This window comes from Eutrigla gurnardus (genome assembly GCF_963514095.1).
Source record: "Eutrigla gurnardus genome assembly, chromosome: 22".
Classification (NCBI taxonomy): Eukaryota; Metazoa; Chordata; class Actinopteri; order Perciformes; family Triglidae; genus Eutrigla; species Eutrigla gurnardus.
Window position 1 is genome coordinate 8,009,070 of NC_139933.1, and position 18,876 is coordinate 8,027,945.

General features: G+C 40.5%; 1 protein-coding gene across 2 annotated transcripts in view; it reads left to right on the top strand.

The window, feature by feature from the left end:
* The window catches only part of LOC311033282 (zinc finger protein 385B-like), a 52,545-nt gene that overhangs the window by 18,560 nt on the left and 15,109 nt on the right, over positions 1 to 18,876 (top strand). For both annotated transcript variants that reach the window (XM_084040592.1, XM_084040591.1), the window contains exon 2: positions 842 to 1,141. In XM_084040592.1, coding sequence (XP_083896718.1) covers positions 842 to 1,141 — 300 coding nt within the window. The remainder of the gene's footprint in view (positions 1 to 841; positions 1,142 to 18,876) is intronic.

The window sequence follows — 18,876 nt, forward strand, 5'->3', positions numbered from 1 at the left end:
CCATGCTGCCGGTCAGAGGCTGATGAATTCCCGTGAACACGGTTCCCTTCCACTTTCATCTTTCCACCAGTTAAATTGAATTTCCTGAACGCTGAAGATTTTTACATGTGATGCTTTGTTGGGGTCAGATTGGAGGGCGGTGGAGTGGAAAATGTCCGACACCTAGAGGACCTTACTAATGCCATTATCAAAATAACGGCACCGAAACAAAGAATTATTTTGGGCGATATTTCCACATTCACAACAGAGCTGGCTGCAGATTTGATTCATGCTGTCAGTCGGCAGCAATTGCTCAGCCATTATAGGTATTAAAGCGATGTGTTCTCACAAAGGAGCACACCGCTTTGTGACACCCCGGGAATCTGCTTTTATTATCTGATAAATGGAGAGAAGCGGCAACAAGATGCTTATCTCCAGACTGCACGTGTCTCTGTTGTGATGCTGGTGTGTGCACCAGGGAGAGGCCATTTTTTTCATATCTAAGGGCTTATGCTGGAAAAAATGTGGTATACTGTCTGATTAATTTGAGCTCCTTAATGCAGTGACGTACAGAAATGCAGACAGTGAATGAATGTAAAGAATAAACCTAAGTGATAAGCGTCATTGGTCTTCTTTAGAAATGTCTCTGTTCGGTACAGTGGAATATGAAGCCCCGCTGGTGCTCATAAAATTGCAGTTTGAATCACACTAAAGCAAAAGACCACTCTGCTCTGAATGGAAACATGCTGCTCTATTGCCCCCCTGTGGAGACTTTGACAACATACATTCTGATGAAATGTCTCACAGGGGAGACCTGTACTGTTTCACCACTTCTGATTAATGGCCTCTTTTCTTCCTCCAGAAATGAAACCTCCAAAGAGCCCTGACCGGCTGGACAGCAGCCGCCTCCCCAAGAGTCAGGACGGCCAGGAGGAGGAGGAGGAGGAGGAGGAGGAGGAAGAGGAGGAGGAGGAGGAAGATGAGGAGAGGAGGGTGGTGGCAGTGCACAGGGCCAAACGAGAGCGGCGTCAAGGCAGCAGCAGTGCCACTATGTGTCAGGTGTGCAACATACAGCTGAACTCTAACGCCCAGGCCCAGATCCACTACAGGGGGAAGACGCACCAGAGGAGGCTGCGGCGACTGGCAAAGGCTGTCAGCTCAGGTAGGGAAGCACAGATCCTATTTACTCACAAGTTACTGCAGAATTATTGAATTTAAAAGTAGTCTGGCTGTCTCTAGCAACGAGAACAGATCTACACGCATATCATTTTTGTTTGGGAATGTATCATCTATAGCTGCCGAGTACATCACACATCAAATTTAAAACTAGTGTTCATCAGACCAGATCCCAGGACAGACTTCAACTATACTTGGTGGTGCTGGACTATATTATATTCAGGTGTGTATCTGAAATCTGTCCCCATCCTGTTCTGAAAATGGGACCATATATCAGAAACACTTCTCAATGTAATGCAGTAGGGGTGTCCCAATCCAATCTCCAAGATTAGTATCAAGGTATTTTTTTAACTGATCAGTATCTGCAACGAAAGCCCCGCGAGCAGAAAGACGAAAGGAGTAATTTGTTAAAGCAATCTGTGCTAAAGATTGAAAATTGAGAAAAAAAAGATTAAATCGATCAAAATAAAGCTGTTTTGTGATATTATCCCGGTAATCATCAGAGTATGCTTAAAACTTTTAACAGCACTTTTTGGTGGAAAAACAAAACGGTAAAACAAACTTAAATTTGGTAAACAAAGTCCCCCATGCATATATAAGGGATAGATATATTTTCAAAAAGGACCAACATTGAGTCAGTCAGATTTGGGATAAAAAAATGGATAAATAATCATCACTAATGTAGATGTCATGACTAAGTGGGTAAAGGCAAAGAATAGAAAATCTAGAACAGTCTGGTAAGCTCAGGAAATGACATGACTTTACTGTAATGAAGCCTTTTAAAACCAGGACAAGAGAACACTCAAAAATGTAACTTAAACTTATGACCTCAATAACACACTTATAGTTCAATTTATACTCTCTGCTAGCCGAACAAAAACATAACATTATTATCTTCCCACCTGCAAGTTTCCCACCATGTCAAACGGTCTTCAGGTCAGTGGATGGAGGCTCCTCAGTCGTTGACAATGAGAGCTCAGTCGCTGTCAGGATTGAATCACTTTGATGCTGATGAAGAAAGGTTGAAAGCTCTAGAAAAGGCATGCTTAATTTCTGAGACAAATTAAGACAACTGACGAACCGAAAGAGGCAGGTCCTCCTTAAATGAGTGGACATTTGAAAAAGCACAGGTGTAACTAATGACACTGATGATGACTCCATTATACTGAAGACATGCCAGGGAGACATCAACACCAGCGTCCTGCTGGAGCAACTAAATGGAACAGAGCCATGTTATTAATCACACCTTTTCATCCAATGAAAGTTAAAAAAAGAAAATGTTGAAAAATGTCTATTGTTGGTGTGTGAATCTCAAACATTTCCATGTTTATGTCATAAAGCCGCTGAAAAATGATAAAGTACCACTTATTGCTCGAGCAGCGAGGTGTCGACCAACACCGGCCGAAAGACTCATAAACTGCTTCAAAATGACCACAGTTGAATCAACAACGCTCGCAGGCCGAGCCAAAACAGAACATTATGAACTTCTTCAAATTGCTATTTACTGCAGGGCGGCCGTATGGTCGGCGCTCCTGTTATTTAGTCATCAGCAGCGTTTTAATCAATTTCTCCTCCACAGAGGTTCTGTTTACGAGCGCGAGAAACATACGTCGCTTTGTTAGTGACTTCCATGCTTCTTGGTGAAGTGTGATCTGTAGTTTAGATACAGCCTTTTACACTTCCTGTGCTCCATAGACAGAAAATGTGTAAGCCACATGAATAAAGCAAAAAAAAATAGAATATTTGGAGACGCCACAACCTGTCAGAAAAGTTTGCTTCTCCAAGTTCTGCAGATACGGGCTTTCCATTAGAAGTTGTGCCGTATAGTATGTAACAGTCTGTCAGCAGACCTGGGAACTGTTCCCTGATACCCAACACGACTTAGTCAGGTGTTTATTTTTGACTCGTAGTACACACATTTGTTTAAAGTTATGCTTTCAGCGTATTTGCGATTCCAGAAGAGCCCCTCGCCGTTTCCAAAACATCATCTGCACACCTGTTTTGGCGACGAAGGGGCAATTAATCACTTTCAATCGCCACCACCTGTGTCACTCTGCCACGCTGACCCGCTTGATCAATCATCTCTCAGGGAGAAAAAACAAAAAAAAGCCTCTAATGAACAACTGGCCAATAAGATGCCACTTTTTAATGTTGATTTATGAGGCCGTCTCTCTCTCTCTCTCTGTTGGCTTATTTCACATCTCTCTCTCTGCTCCAATCCAACACGGATGGTGGAATTAAATTAATAATATATCCATTGTTTAATTTCAACCTCATTTTGTTATCATCCTCATCATCAGAATGTTATTGATTATTCCTGTGTCCGATAATAGCGTTTGCAGATCATCATTCATTCTTAAAATTGTCAGACTGATCTGAAGCCATTTCTTGGCTCTATTTATCTTCCCATTGTATTTTTGACTTTCTATTATCCAGCAACAAACTCTTGACGTTAGCTACATTAACTTTTACGCTAAATACTTTGCTATGCTGGGTGTGAAATCACTCCGTCGTCCTATAGTGCACTTATTACCAATTTAGCTGAGATTTGCAGTGGAATTTGGTGTAAATGTACATAATAAAACACAAAGCTATGCATTAGTTATAATTAAGACAGATCATTGGAGATCTTTGAGTTGGAGTAAGTTCAGGCTGTCTGCTAAAATAACATTTAAAGAGCTGCTACTATAAGTGGTTTTCATCATGTTTATTTATAAGGCAATCCTGCTAATTGTTAGAAGGGGATTTAGGCCACACTCATCTTTTTATATCCATCACTGTGTAGATGATCTCTCTGTATTGGCTACCTCTGTGGTGATGGACGTGACACAATTTATTTCTCATCACTCCTACGACTAAAGATATGATGATAAGGAGACAGTAGAGTGAAATCCTTCAACTTCTCTTATATGACCTGACACCACTGGTCATCGATCACTTGACCCGCTTTGAAATATATCCTCTTTATCTCATTCGTTCCCACATTGTGATCAGTTTTTTTAAGTAGAGTCTATTTTGTCAATTTTCTCCCTTGTTCGGTAAACAGAATACATCTCAAAACCAGCACAGATTTATGGAATTGGGTCACAGCTTAATGTCTGATTGTGCTTCGCTGTCGGCCATCATCTAGACTGTATCGGCGTATTTATTTGACTGAGGAGATTTATGATCTAGAGCCGTACGAGTGTCACAGCGGTGTGAGAAAGTGTGATTGTGACCTCCATTCTGCTCCAGTTTGCCGGCAAGACAGCAGGGATCCTTGTGTTCTCGCAGGTGAAATGCTGGCCTTACTGACACATTTCTCTAAAACGAGGGGAGGAAATACTTTCCTACTATCATGGACACTCTTTAGAAAATGCACGAGCATATTCCTTGTTTCCTGTTCGTCCTTGCATGCATTTCATAATGCATTGTTGAGGGATTAGACATCAGCAGCATCGGTTTAAACACCTGACTTGCTGCAGGCCACAGTGTCGGCTATCTCGTCCAATAATTGATAGTTGAGATGAGACTCACTCGTGTCAGTCCCTCAGGGCGAAGGGCGTCTGGTTTCCCCCACACGGGCCACAGAGTGATTCCACACCTGCCATGTTTGAACTGGTTAAATGAACCCTACGGTGTTTGTTTTGGTTGTTGTGAAATTGACAATACCACAGTGAAACCACTGGCAGGCCTAAAAATAGCCGTGAAATGGTTTATTTGGAGCAGAAATGCAACCAAACCGCAGGCAGGAAAAATAGCCGGTAAATGATCCTTTTTAAAATATAGACTGCCTAATTTATTCCCAAAGCCCTACATGGTCATATTTGATATATCGTATTGTTAAAGTTTTCCGGCAGCCAAGCAGATCTTCTATCAAACAATGATTCCCAGATTCCTGCACACAAATGGGCATTTTTAACACGATGTCTAACAAGCCGTTCTCCCTGTAGCCGGTTTCCAAGTAGAGGGAAGTAAAGGAGGACGAGCCAAGTCAATTAAGGTGACTGTTGGTATAATTCAGTCTGTGTTCTGACGAAACCAGCCTAATAATACCCGTTTCCCAACCCACAGCTGGACTAGCATTCCCTTTATTTAGCCGCACAAAGCGATTGCTCCAATGAAAAGGGATTTTAATAGGGTGCTTCTCACTGGGGGCCGTCTGAAAAGGGAACAGGCCAACGCAGTTTCCACTCCCTGCACTCGGCACTGAGCTCCTGGACCACTGTGGGGTCGTTTTACTTCAGGTGGTTTTCAAATTTTCAGTATGACGTGTTCTTATCTATGAACTCATGTTTATATGCATGTTTGTTTGAATATATGTTTCACATACTACTTATATTCCTTATTGATGACATCATGTGCCCTTGGTGGATGATGTTTTTTTTTATCGTAGATAAGTAAAAAGTCCACAAAACTGACGGCATAAGGGCTTGGCCCTAATATTTACTGTGAGACTCATGAAGTGGCCGCCCTAAATGTCACGCCTACAGAGATAACACTGCCCTAAAGACAGCGCTCCTCTCCATGCTTGATACGGTTTTGTAGGCGTATTTATGTTACCACCACATTGCCTCCAGGCTTCCTCTGCGAGATGTGCACCGATATGCATCTTTGACTATTTTTAGGTATGTGCTGTATACACTAATTGTATATGCACCACTACACCTCTGGCAAAAAGAAAGTTTAAGCATAATGTAACTGTACTTGGAGTTCCTTTATTTGATTTTCCAAATTGAGTCCTAAATCAAACCTGAAAATGAATATCTATCAGAGAGGTGACCTACAATATTTCCTGCATAACAACCTTCCCACTGAAAGGGAAAATTAAGCCTTTTTTTTTTTTTTTTTTGGAACAAAGCTTCCCCTCACTAATGGAAAAATCTATACATTTCTTAAATAGAGCTCCTCTGAAGATTGACTCTGCTTAATGCGTTTCATTCCTCCTCCGTGTACACCAACCTACAGTAGATACACCGCATCACAGAGACGAACCGTGAAAGCCGCGTGACTGCGGGCGTGCACAGAAATGCACGCACATGCCGAAACGTTCTGTGCGAGCTGTGAAATGGGACATTAATCAGCTGGAGTTTTGTTGCTGCTTGGCCTCATTTCATACAGCAGAGACTGCTTAGCAGAGAAACAGCCATTTTTAAGACGCCGCTTGTTGTCGTCGGCAGCCATGCTGTACAGTCTGAAGGCCTGCAGGAAGGAGAGGGGCAGGGAGGCGGAATAACAGGGGTGATGTTCGCCTTTTTCACCATTTCCCAATTTCTTTTTTGATTTAGCGGTTGCCAGATATGACACCAGGACCCTCAGGGACTCACATCCTAGGTCAGGCATGTCTGGGAAATTACCCAGGGAGCTGTACCTGGATTTAAGACCCAAATAAAATGAGTGAAATGTTCCTTTTTGGTGTTTTTAGGTTGCATTTTGGTTGTGTGTGTGTGAGAACGAGAACTTGGCTGGTTATGTCATAAAAATCTTCTATCTGTGCTGATATAGTTATTTCATATCTCTATACTATATATAACATGATATAGTATGTTTTCTGGTCATTTAGTGAATACATAGTCAATATGAAATAACCACAAAGCCTATTTTTCTTTTTTCTTCTTTACAGCAGGTGTTGCACGTAATTTTACCAATTCGGATTTCTGAGAAAATTTAGTGAGTATATGCTTATTATCAATTTAGACAACATAATTGTGTATCACTATATCCTGATGTATGATTTGATCACAATATGATTCCATTTATGTGTGATAAACGGCATGTGAAAGAGTTTTGGTGGGATGCTGCGTAAAAATGTTTTGGGGGGGGGGGGGGGGATAAATTAGGTTGGGAGAAAAGAGGCTTTGTAAATCATTTCCCTCTGTTTCTGTCTACCTTTTTAAAAAGTCATTGATTTCCATAAGTCACATGGCATGTCAATCACATCCATCCACAAAGTCCGTATAGATAAATAAAGGCGTGCATAGCCGGCGATGCTAGACGATAGCATGCTGAGTGTAGCCGACACAGGGCCGGTTCTGCTCCAGGCTTCCTCCCTGCACATTCATTTGAATGCAGCAGGCTGAAATCAAGTGTATAACTGTCAGGATTTGTCAGTGTTGTGTTTCCGCATCGCACTTATTCAAGTGGACAAGGAGCCAGCAAGGAGCGCACAGGGCAGACACAAGCCCTGTGTGTGTGTGTGTGTGTGTGTGTGTGTGTGTGTGTGTGTGTGTGTGTGTGTGTGTGTGTGTGTGTGTGTGTGTGTGTGTGTGTGTGTGTGTGTGTGTGTGTGTGTGTGTGTGTGTGTGTGTGTGTGTGTGTGTGTGTGTGTGTGTGTGATGACATTTGAGGCCAGGGTTTCAGGGCACAGACTATGAGAATAATTGTGTTTATTTGAAGTGATTATAGTGACTGCGGAATGAATAATAATGCACCGAAGGCCTGCTCCACGTAGCATCCAAGCCCCTGTGTTGCCTCGACAAATATCCAACCACGTGCTTCTGGGTCGAGTCGAGTTTTAAGATGCACCGAAACTCTCCTGTACTGCAAATAAAGCACATAGCAGTGAATCTAAAGGGTTGATTTATCCTCTTAGTAATATCACAATACAAAACATTCTGTTTAATGGTTACATTGATAAGATGAGATGACAGAAAAGGAGGAGAGAGAGGTCAATAACCACGTACTACTATCTGGAGTAACTATAAGAAAATATGTCTCAATGTTAATGCCGGTGCACCTTTAAAGAGGCATTTACGGTAAATATCACGCAAAAAGTGCAACACAGAACCCCGAATCCAACTTTGCAGAGTGTCAATCATGGAAGGATTATTCAGGAAGATGAGGCGAGCTATTAAGCGAACAGTAATCTCTCCCACCTGCTCATTAAAATAAACACTCGGCTAGAGTTGCACGCTGCCGGTTTGCTTGATCTCAAAATAGTTTAGATTAGCATTGAGTGGGTAAAGCGCTGCACTATCAATATGCTAAGCTTCCATGATGTATGATTTATATTATTGTACCTCGTTAGAGAGTGATAACCGTCTGCTGCCTGGAAGCGTCGGAAGATTGAGGTCTTCTGATAAAAAGATAGATGCAAATGAAATTTGCCTCTGCGTAAGAAATATAATATGTTTGCACATTCTCTTCTAATATGTATCATTCCACTCTTTTTTCACCCTATGTGGCAAAAATGCTGTTCATACCATCAGAAAAGGCAAATATAGATCATTCTTAGTTAAATGAGTATCTAATCCTTCAAGTTTTATGAATGGATGTGGAATTGTCCTATTGGGTAGAAAATTAATAAACTGTGTTGTTAAGGCAAATGAGCATTATGGGAAACATCATGTCAATTCACTTTATGAAGCTAAAAATCACAGAATCATGTTAAATGAGGTTAAATAAAGATTTAACTATCTTTATTTTCCTCTTTAGTCATTTAAAATGTATACCAACTTATCAAACAGCATTTTCACAATTCGCTCTTCTGATACATTTGTCCTTTTTCACAAAGCCAAGTTCTCGGAAGAGCTGTCCAAGTTCATCATCACATTCTGATTTAGGAGTGTCATTTGTGCAACGGGGAACCCATATATATATTAAATTGAGCAATATAATAACAGAGTCTGGCAGTAACCGGAGCAGTGGAATTTTGTTTTCAGATAAATGTGGTTTTGCTGGTGGTCGTTGTTCAACAAACATTACAGTCACTTTGAATGTTTGGATTTATATTTTCCGGCACTGCGCCCACATGTGGTGCTACTTCCTGCCCCCCCCCCAAAAAAAGCGTGTGATCATCTCCGAAACGACATGTTGAAAATTTCAATGTTTATAAATGAGAAAGCTGTGGGAGTCTAAAAGATGTGACACGAGCCTCATGACACACAACACTGAGGTTTATGTTGGAAAAACTGTCCAGCGAATTAAATATTACAATAACTGTTTACTTTGGATGAAACCACCGCCGCTTAATTACGAAAGCGATTCTATCGGTCACAATGAAGTGGTGGTGGGGGGAAATGAATGATTTTCTTCTGCGTGATTGACTCTGGGCGTTTTTTGATCGAAACCTCTGCACGCTCAACCTATCGGAAATGTAAACCGGAGTGTAGAAATGATTTATTCCCATCAAACGGGGGAACTTACCATCAATCATCGGATGTAAACACATCAGGTGTATCATTTGGGGGACTGAAAGCTTTTAAATGTTTCGTCTTCTCTATGATGTAGAAAGCTTTGGGGGGGGGGGGGGCACCGCTGCATTGAAGCAGAATAGAAACAGATGGAGAAATGATGCCTTGTTGTTGTTTAGTAAGGGAAATTACATTTGAACGTCCTCCAGGATGCAGGTGTGAACCCCGAGTAGAAAATGGTGCTGGGAAGAATAAGAAGAAGGGGGAGAGGTGGGATGTTCATGTTGTTGATAGCCAGTCCTATGCCAGCTTTCTCTCTCTCTCTCTCTGTCTCTCTGTCTCTCTCCCCCTCCCTCACTATCTCTTACATACTCGTGCACACAGAAGAATACACATTTGCTCTCCAGACTCTCACCATCGCACTCTTTTTCCTCTCCAGCTGTTTTTTTTTTCAACAGTTTTTTTTCGCTCTTTCGTCGGGAAGAAAAAGAGAGAAGCAGGCAGCGTGAACCGGCAGAGCGCAAGCCTTTTTTTTTTTCTTTAATTGAAGCGCACGTGTGCCGTTCTTTGGCTCGCAGCCAGGATGTGGCGTTGACCGAGAAAAAGGATTTCACTTCGGTCAGGGAATAAAAAAAAGTGGAAGGGGAAAGATAGACGCAGTAGAGAGACGGGAGAAGGTTAATCTTGTGGGGAGGCACTTTTTTTTTTCTTCTTGTTCAACTTCTCTGATGGGAGATTAACTGGCGGGAAGTCAAACACAGAAGAGCGGCAAGCGGAGGAATTAAAACAGACCAACACGTGGAGATGGTGTTCGGTAAGACGGTTTGTTTACTCTCACGGCATGTGTCGGTATCGCTTATTAACGGGAATGCAAACACGAGGTTTTATCGGTCTTGTTGTGTTGTTTTTCGTGCCGTCTGCCTAAATTCATGCGGGCGCTCTCCTGTCAGTGTGTTTTTACAACGCTGACTTCACAATGTTGCTCAAGGGCAGGCTCAGTCTCCCGCCTGCCATCTGCCCTCCTTCAGCCCCCCCTGCATCCAAAATGAGTCCCTCGCCTGTTTGTCTTTTTAATTGACCCCTTTTGATGAAGCCAAGTGTGGAGTTCAGACCAATACAACACTGTCACTCCCATATGTGTCGAGTCATTTTGAAGCCACAGAGAACGCCGTCGATATCACTGCACAGATTGCTGGCAATTATGTCTTTGCCTCCTGAGGGAAATATGCTCAGATTAGCTTGCATAATTGGAGCCTGTTAGAGATAAAGGCAGTGTGGGGATTTTTTTGTCTTTGTTTTTTTTTTTCAGCTAAGGAGCAAAATGCTTTTTGCATTAATGTTTTTTTAAATGTATCTTTTTAGTGTTGGTACACATAGTCAGTTTACCGGTTTCAAGTTCACCCTTTGACCTCTGGATGAATGTATGAAGAGCTCAGTATGTAGATATATATGCAGATGGTCACCTTACAAGCATATAAGCTTAAAGAAGCTGGTATCATCTTCTCAAATGTTTAAACTGATTCATCTTTGGGGCTTAGATTGTTGATTAAACCCGGCTTTCTCAAACTTTAAAAAAAATGGCAAACCACAGCGATCCTATCCACTACACCTTTTCTATAAATAATGAAAAGAACGTATATGTGCGTAAATTAACTATTTTACCACCATTCGCACATCACTTTTTATTATCTTGAAAAGTTAAACCATCCATTTCTTGCCCACACACAGAAATGTCTTGAACAGCAGGTACACCAACTCACTTCTATAGGGTCATAAGTCTTTGGGAGGGATTATTATTTTATACATTTTTTCTTTTATTTAAAAAAAAAAAAGTGTGCCTATTATACTTAAATAATAGAATGTGGCAGCAATTCTGCAATGTAATTTGCGAGCTACCTGTGAGTCCCGACCCGGTCTTTTAGAGACAAAACAAGGGATTTGCGTTTCATAGAAAAAGCAATTAATTTAGAAAATAATCAGCAGATAAATCCCTAATAAAACAACCCTGGATATAAGTTTTTTTTTTTTTTCATTTTGGATAAAAGCTGAGGTGAAAATCATGATTGTCATTATATGACGATGATGAGAAAGTGTCATTCCTCATCACATTCAGTTAAAGGCTGGCGCAGCTTTAAATAATGTGTATGCATTAGCAGTTCGTGATTTTACTTCAGCAGCTCGTGGAAACGAAAGCTACTCTGCGGTGACTGCCGGGATAGGAATACTAAGAAGTGTCTGTGTGGCAGCTCTGGATGCTTTCTTCTTTAAATGGCAGATTAGAGAGATCAAAGGGAAACAGTTGGAGAGGAGATAACTGTAGAGTTTTGCCTGGTGGCCATGCTGCAGCTGTCCCCATCCCCCCACCCCTCCACCCCTCGTCAAGAGCTCTGTTTGGAGACTGCAGTGACAGCCTATGTATATAAATCTCATTCTCTGTTCAGCATGACATGCACAAGATGTAAAAATGTGTAAACAGCCTAGAATAAAGAGCATATTTCTCAGCTGTCAAGATTTATATCTTTCAACGCATCTTTTGTCGAACAGCTGCATCAAATAAATTGCATAAAATGCTATTTAGCGCAGCAGGAACTGGAGGAGGCCTTAATACGGATGAAACATTTAGAATACAGCAGGATCACAATAGTGTGATAACACATTACGAGCCCTGTTTCCACGTAGGATGCCATATGACGCACCGTCGGCGATGCAAATCGCAGTCACCCACGGAGCGACATGCTGACTGGTTTTGGTAATTTTGAGTTCAAAGGAGCACGGCATAATTTCCACGAGTGGAAATTAACTGGGTTCAGTGGAGTGAGATGCCGAAGATGGGACTGCCGTTCAGGTTCAGGTCTGATCTGGTCTGGTTCAAGTCTGGTCTGGATGTAAAAATCAAAATGATTACGAGTTTAAAAAAACCCAAAATGCACTATAATACAGTACAAAACAGACAAACTGATATGATAATCAGGTAATGCAATAAAACAGATGATTAAAGGGAAACATTTGAAAGAAATGGTTTCTATTTCTTAACAAAGGACACTTTTAAATACAAAACAATACAATTTTTAAAAGGGAATATTTATAGGGGAATATAACGACTCCATTCATCACATTGTAAAATAGAATAGTGTTAATATCCCAGTGTTTGAGGTCTGATTCTCTTTTAGGTTTGAATTGAGTCATCCGCCCCCTGTTCCCCCTCCTACATCTTTTCTGTTGCCCTCTGCTGTCAAATAACCAATGCTGGAAAATGTTAACATATTCATTTAAAACGAGGAATACAGGTAATGGGTTATGATGAAAATGAATATATTATCATTAATTGTGACACACGGGCTGGCTTGAGTTGTGACATCTAACCTCGTTATTCTCTTTAAAAGGCGGTCAAACAAAAAGTCTGCTCTTTATTAAAACACTTAAATCCTATTTTTGCTGCAAAGCCTTTACTGTGAATTTTCATAATAAAACCCTGTGATGCATTCTTCCATCACGCATCACATTTAAAAACACTCACAATAATCTGATTGTGGTGAATTTTCATTATCCAGAGAATCATGCAGTTATGAGTAGCTTGAAAATGATCATGTGAGAAAGACTCCCTTTATTTTGCTATTTTTATGTATTCTGTATTTATTGAATTTGCATGTTTGTTTCTTAACTAAATGTAAGGTGAATTGATTCTGGTATTTTAAGAATTTTAAGCATTTAATAATGATTATCGGGATAATATAAGCTTGATATTATGACCCATCATATTGGCTAAGAGACATCTGTGCTCTGTGGGAGAGAGATGGAGAAAGCAAGTCCTTATTTACTTGTTATGGAAAAGTTTTTCAAGAAATGTTTGCCGAGACGGAAGTTCATGAGTCAGTTTGTGATGGGACCATTTCTTTTTACTGTTGGGGATCAAATTCCCTACCCAGCAGCGTTAATGACTCATTATTCTAATCATAGGGTAATGAGAATGGCGCCGTATGGTTTTTAATAGCGATACTGATACTGCAGATTATCATAGAGAACAAATTTAATTAGCCTACTGTACTTTGACTCGGTGCCTTGTGTCGGTGAGAGCATTTCTTATTTATTTGTGCCAAGGCAGTATCTGCAAAGCCTGTCTTCAGCGTCCAGACAAGTTTGCAACTTCAGCGCATAGAAGTGCGATAACATGATTTGTGTTGGTGACAAATCACACAAACTGATTGTTACAGAATCCATATGTTACGGAAACAAATTAGACACTTTCTCATGTCACTATGTGAGAAAATAAAAAGAGAAATGTGAATTAAACCTTAGAGTTGAAGGATATTTGTACGCCCATTCACCATCCAACTATAACACATTTATACTCTAGACTCTGTCTATCTTTGGATATATAACTTGTCTTGGTGCAGCTATGTGTTTCTCACAACAATCTTTTAATTGAAGTAAAAAATATTTCTTGCTCTTGTACATAGTGTGTATGCTGTATTATTATTGTAGTATTGTACATTGTTTTTTGAATTTCGGGAACTAATTTCAAAACAATATGCATTCAATCTGCATAAATGAATGTGGCATCCTGTCTCATTGTTTTATTCCTGTTGTTTGCATTTCCTGATGCAATTTTTTTTTTAACGTTTTTTTTTCTAAATTGGCTAAAACTGTATTTGTTGTGCAGCCCCATATTGCATTATAACAATACGTTATCCTGTAATATGTGACAATTCCTGTAGTGTGACTGTGTTAACAGACTTGTACTATACTTGTATTAAACTTCCCTGGTGGTTGTTAATAGTTAATAATGAATATGTTTTATGCATATAAGATGAATTGAAAATGCCCTAAAGACATCATTTTAACCGGCATGATTAGTCGTACTCTTTACATTCATAATTTATGTCAGATTAATCATAATGACTTTTTGTTTATCTTGAGAGAATATTTTACATCTGTACAGTTAATTTGATGTCCCACATCCTGCATACGAGCTGTTTTATGTTTATCTATAACCATTTTTAATAGGAACAAAATGTTTCAAAAGATTTTCTCTTCAAAATCATAACACATTTTGGAGTTGTACATATGGATGCTCAGAGTGACTCCCATCATGCATCATAACAAGGGCACCAATTTTCTCCATTCCCAACATGTCCTGGGAATGGAGCTGCTCGCCAAGACCCACTACATTTAATCATTTTAATGGCTTAGCCACATGCCTTGGATTTTTTATTATTTTTTGGGATTCGCCAAGGCTCGTGCAGCCTCAAGATATCTGGTAACCAGGACTGTGACGGGGCATCTCATGGCTCTGTGGAGGCCACGGGGGACTGTCTCTTGGGCACAAAAGCACTGAAGACCTCACTGAATTCATTAGACTACATATGATTCAAGTAAAATCAGATTTCTTTATTTTTCTAACCAATAACAGCACATTTAATCTCTACAATAGAAGGGGTTCTTTATGGCCTGGGAGAACAGCACAGTATTGTGGAGATGCATATTCTTTTTATCAGCTTTGATTCTGGGACACCAGGCCTGCTGATTAAATTAGTTTTCAGAGTCTCGATGTGGTGGCAGTAAGGAAAGATTTTGCAACATGTCATAATGACACAGAAACGACTGTAAACTAGCTGCTGTACAGTTCAGCTCATCAACCCAGTTGATGGCACTGTGAGTGTGAACAAACCCTTGCGGTCATTTAGACAGAAAGCAAAGGAAATGATCACATTGCGACCACTGGACAGTCCACTTTCTGTTCTTAGAAAAGATCTAGAAGTTCTTTTTATTTCATTTCAGTAATTGAAAAATTTGGTTTCAGTCAAATTTGATTTTCACATTCAAGACTGCAGATGTCAGCTTAACAAACATAGTGTCCGGAGCCCTGTTGTTTGTGGTTTTGTTCTGTGCAGCATCAGTGTTTGGATGAATAAACTGGTAAAACAGAAAAACAACCATGAGCCTGAAGTTTGGAGGTAGAAACGAGGGAGGATAATCTGAACTCCAAACAATTATCACCATCCTCTCGGTGCAAGTCGGGGTGTCTGAGTCACTCTACTGAGTCAGTAACCATCCGAATAATATACCTTTCCACTGTCTGTCCAAACTGTCCAGTCTAACTGAGAAAAACTGAAGGACACTGCCTTCACCGTGAATGCATAATGCACCTGCTGAGAGACGCCCCTACTCCATGCTCACACTGCACGCTGTGCTAATCTGACATTGTGATGGTGTAGATGGAGGGATCGGTATTTTCCCAGTCTCTGGACAGTCACATTCACTTTGCTCTGAAAGTAGTTTGAGTGACATCCTGACCTTTTGTCTAGAACCACAATTTGCTTGCTGTTTTTTCTGTCTGGAGGACAATCAGGCACTTCTTCAATGTCCTTCAAACAGGAGTGGTTAACCTGTAGCTCTGCCTACCTCTGAATCCCACATAAACTGATGAAAACTGCTCATTGGATGTGCAACAACCAGGACTATTGCTAACTTCTGACATGCATGACGTTGATATTGCAGTATTTCTACCTCTTGCGTACATAAACGGCTGCTGACTGAGGACATTTTCTTTTTTTTTTCTTGAGAATGAATCTCTCTCTTTGGAATGGTGACAAACGATTGGACAGATTGTTGCAGAAACTCTTAAACGGCTCAAGTGTTGCACATGCTTCAATTTTAAGATTCACACACTCACAAGCAGGCACACTCACACACTCAAACTACACACTCTGTCAGCAAAATGCATTCACGTTCTTTTTGCTGAAATGCTGACTTGAATTAAAATTATTGTGCTTCCAAATCCGGCGACGTGCCTTGAAAATCAAGCAGAAAATGCAAAACTTGCTGAAATATGCAGCTGCCAGGAGACATGACATTGCCCAAAAATGTTGGCTACAAATTCAAGTGCTCTCCATTAGGATTCATGCAATGCACCCGTCTAGATGGGTTCATGATTAGGTTAGCTGCAGGGTATGTAAGATTTAAGTTGAGTGGTGATGTTTCTTTCAGAAATGATGAGTAGGAGCAATGTTGACACTTCTAAGTGTCAATGGAAACATTTGTTTCAGAGAAGAAAAGAGAAGATTTCAGCCACTGAAATACAGTATGTTGCTTAATAAAACTTTTTTTTAACTCAACAAGAGAGGTCTTGAATATGCATTTAATGGCTAAATCATACTAAGGGACTGAGGCTAACGTCCTGGCTAAAGTTCACATAATTCAGTTTTTCTCAGTCTCTAAACTTGTTAAATGCTGAATGTTACATGCACCTGCTGATGCTCGCCTGCGTTTTTTTTTAACGTATCCCTGATAAACATCATTGGAGACGCACCACTAAGCAGAGATCCCATGATTCTCAGCTCTGAAGCCAAGCCGCTAATGTACGGTCCTTGAAACACGCCACCGGGCCGACAGCCAGAGAGGAGCATCCACACAGAAAGCTGCTAATTACTAAGTTCACGGGGCGGATGAAGCTACGACAGACTTTAAATATCAATAAGTATGTGCAGCACATCTGCTGACTGCTGTTCGGCAGGCCCGATTAGACTCCGGCTTATCTCAATCCGAGCAGATGGTGGCAGTTTATTTTAAGTGTGTTTGATAAAGACGTGCTGAACATTATGGAAGGGCAGCGGGTCGGTAAAGGAAGCGAAACACAACAAACACTGCGCCATCTGAACTGCAGCTGATAGCGCGTTCGTGCTTATTTCCCAGCAGACCAACGTTATCTCCCAGCATTTGTTTCTCCTTTTATCTCCACAGAATCAAAAAAAAGTACATCATGTGCATTTAATTTCAATTTGGCGTTTCAAAAGACAAAGTTCTCTCAACATTAACGAGAATGGAAGATCATGGAGAGAGTACATACCAGTAATATTACTTTTCTTATGTACTAGACAGTCATTGAACAGGCTATAATATGATGTGAATATAAAGTCCACACACAAGCCGGCAGCCTCCTGTAAAGATATGCATTGCCTTATCTGATCTGCAGTTTTGTGCCGGCCGTATGGATGAAAGGGCTGTGGAAACATGATGAATTTGGACTCTCCATTGTTTAGCATGTGTCCTTTGCAGAATGATCACCATAACTTGTATTTTTTTTTTTTCTGTGACCAGAGGATACCAGTCCTGGATTTCACCTTGAACAAATTCAATAGAAGTGTATGGACCCTGGGGTGAAAATGGGGCCACGGTGCTCCAATAAAAAGTAGGACAGATTACTGTGGGGAGCCTGATCTGGGCTGGATGGTGTCCCGCAGGTAAAATCTTTCTCGAAGCTGCTGGCGCTGCCAGCTGTGGCAGTGTGAGTTTAAATAGACAGTGACAGCCAGTGGGAGAATTTGCCTGTTGGCCGCCAGTCGCGGCCTAAACGTGCTTTGTCACAATAAAGATGATTTATTTAAAGACCACACAGTGCAAGGTGGGGGCAGCATTTTAAGCCATCATGGAAATTAGGCCTTCACTTCCACCGTTTTGTTTCCAGCGAAGGGAGCTAAGCGGAGCTGTCATTGGCATGTTTAATGGATGCTAATTCATCCCCCAGACTTCATCATAAATGCGCAGCTATTTGCCTGTTGTGTAAGCCCCGAACGGCATCATCATGACTGCAGAAGCACGGCGCGCTAACCACTTCTGTTTTATGACTCAGAAAAGCTGCATGCTTCACGCTTTTATGAAGTGGAAAACAGACCATTCAATTTTCATCATTTGACAATGTGTTTTGCAGGCTTAACAGCAAAAACCCTGTCGGTAGAGGCAGCACTTTTTTTAACAATTCAATTCTGCGTTCCTCGGTGCTTAATCCTGCCTATTTGATTCAACCGTTCTGTTACAACTGAGTGCTATTCTGCAGAGAGAAAGATTACCGTTCGTTAAATATAGTGATGGGAATTTCTGATCTGCTCCTACAGAACACACTGTGCATTGTGACTTATGCAACATAGCTTGGCAGGTATTTAATATGCTTAAATCAATGTACATTTTAATTATGTTCAATATGTTGATTTAAGTGTTTTATAATGCTGTATGCTAATGATAAAAACATTTGTTGTACAATGCAATGTCTTGTAATGAGAAGCTCTAGTTGGTCACTATTTTTAACACAGATTTTTAAAATGACACCAGGCTCAGATTCAGATTTATGATGTGTCTGATTCCCTGATGTCAACACCAGATATTATTAGGACCCATTACCAGATTTTGTGGTTTCCAAAAGGGGAGGACATGCAAAACCTCCCACAAACCTGGAACCTTTCATGAGATGGAAACCTTGCAAAAATCCCACTGTAACTTTGCCTTTTTAAGTTATTTTTATTAAATTGATATTACAGCCACCTGTTGACTTTAGGTTCTATATTTTTTCTTTCTCTGTGGATGAATGTAAAAACATTACTAGGAATTGCATTCAGATTTTTATTATCACTTTATTTCTTTTTGTCCTCCAAACCCACCCCAATCCTTGAATGAGTAGAAGCAATATCACAATAGTAACATTCATTTGTACATGTTTATTTTTTTAAAACAGAAAAAATTGCTAAATTACTAGACTTCTCAGCCTCACTGTCGAGTGAAAATCTCCAAATTTGATGATTAAATATATAATAACATAATAGATTTAAGGATTTGGTGT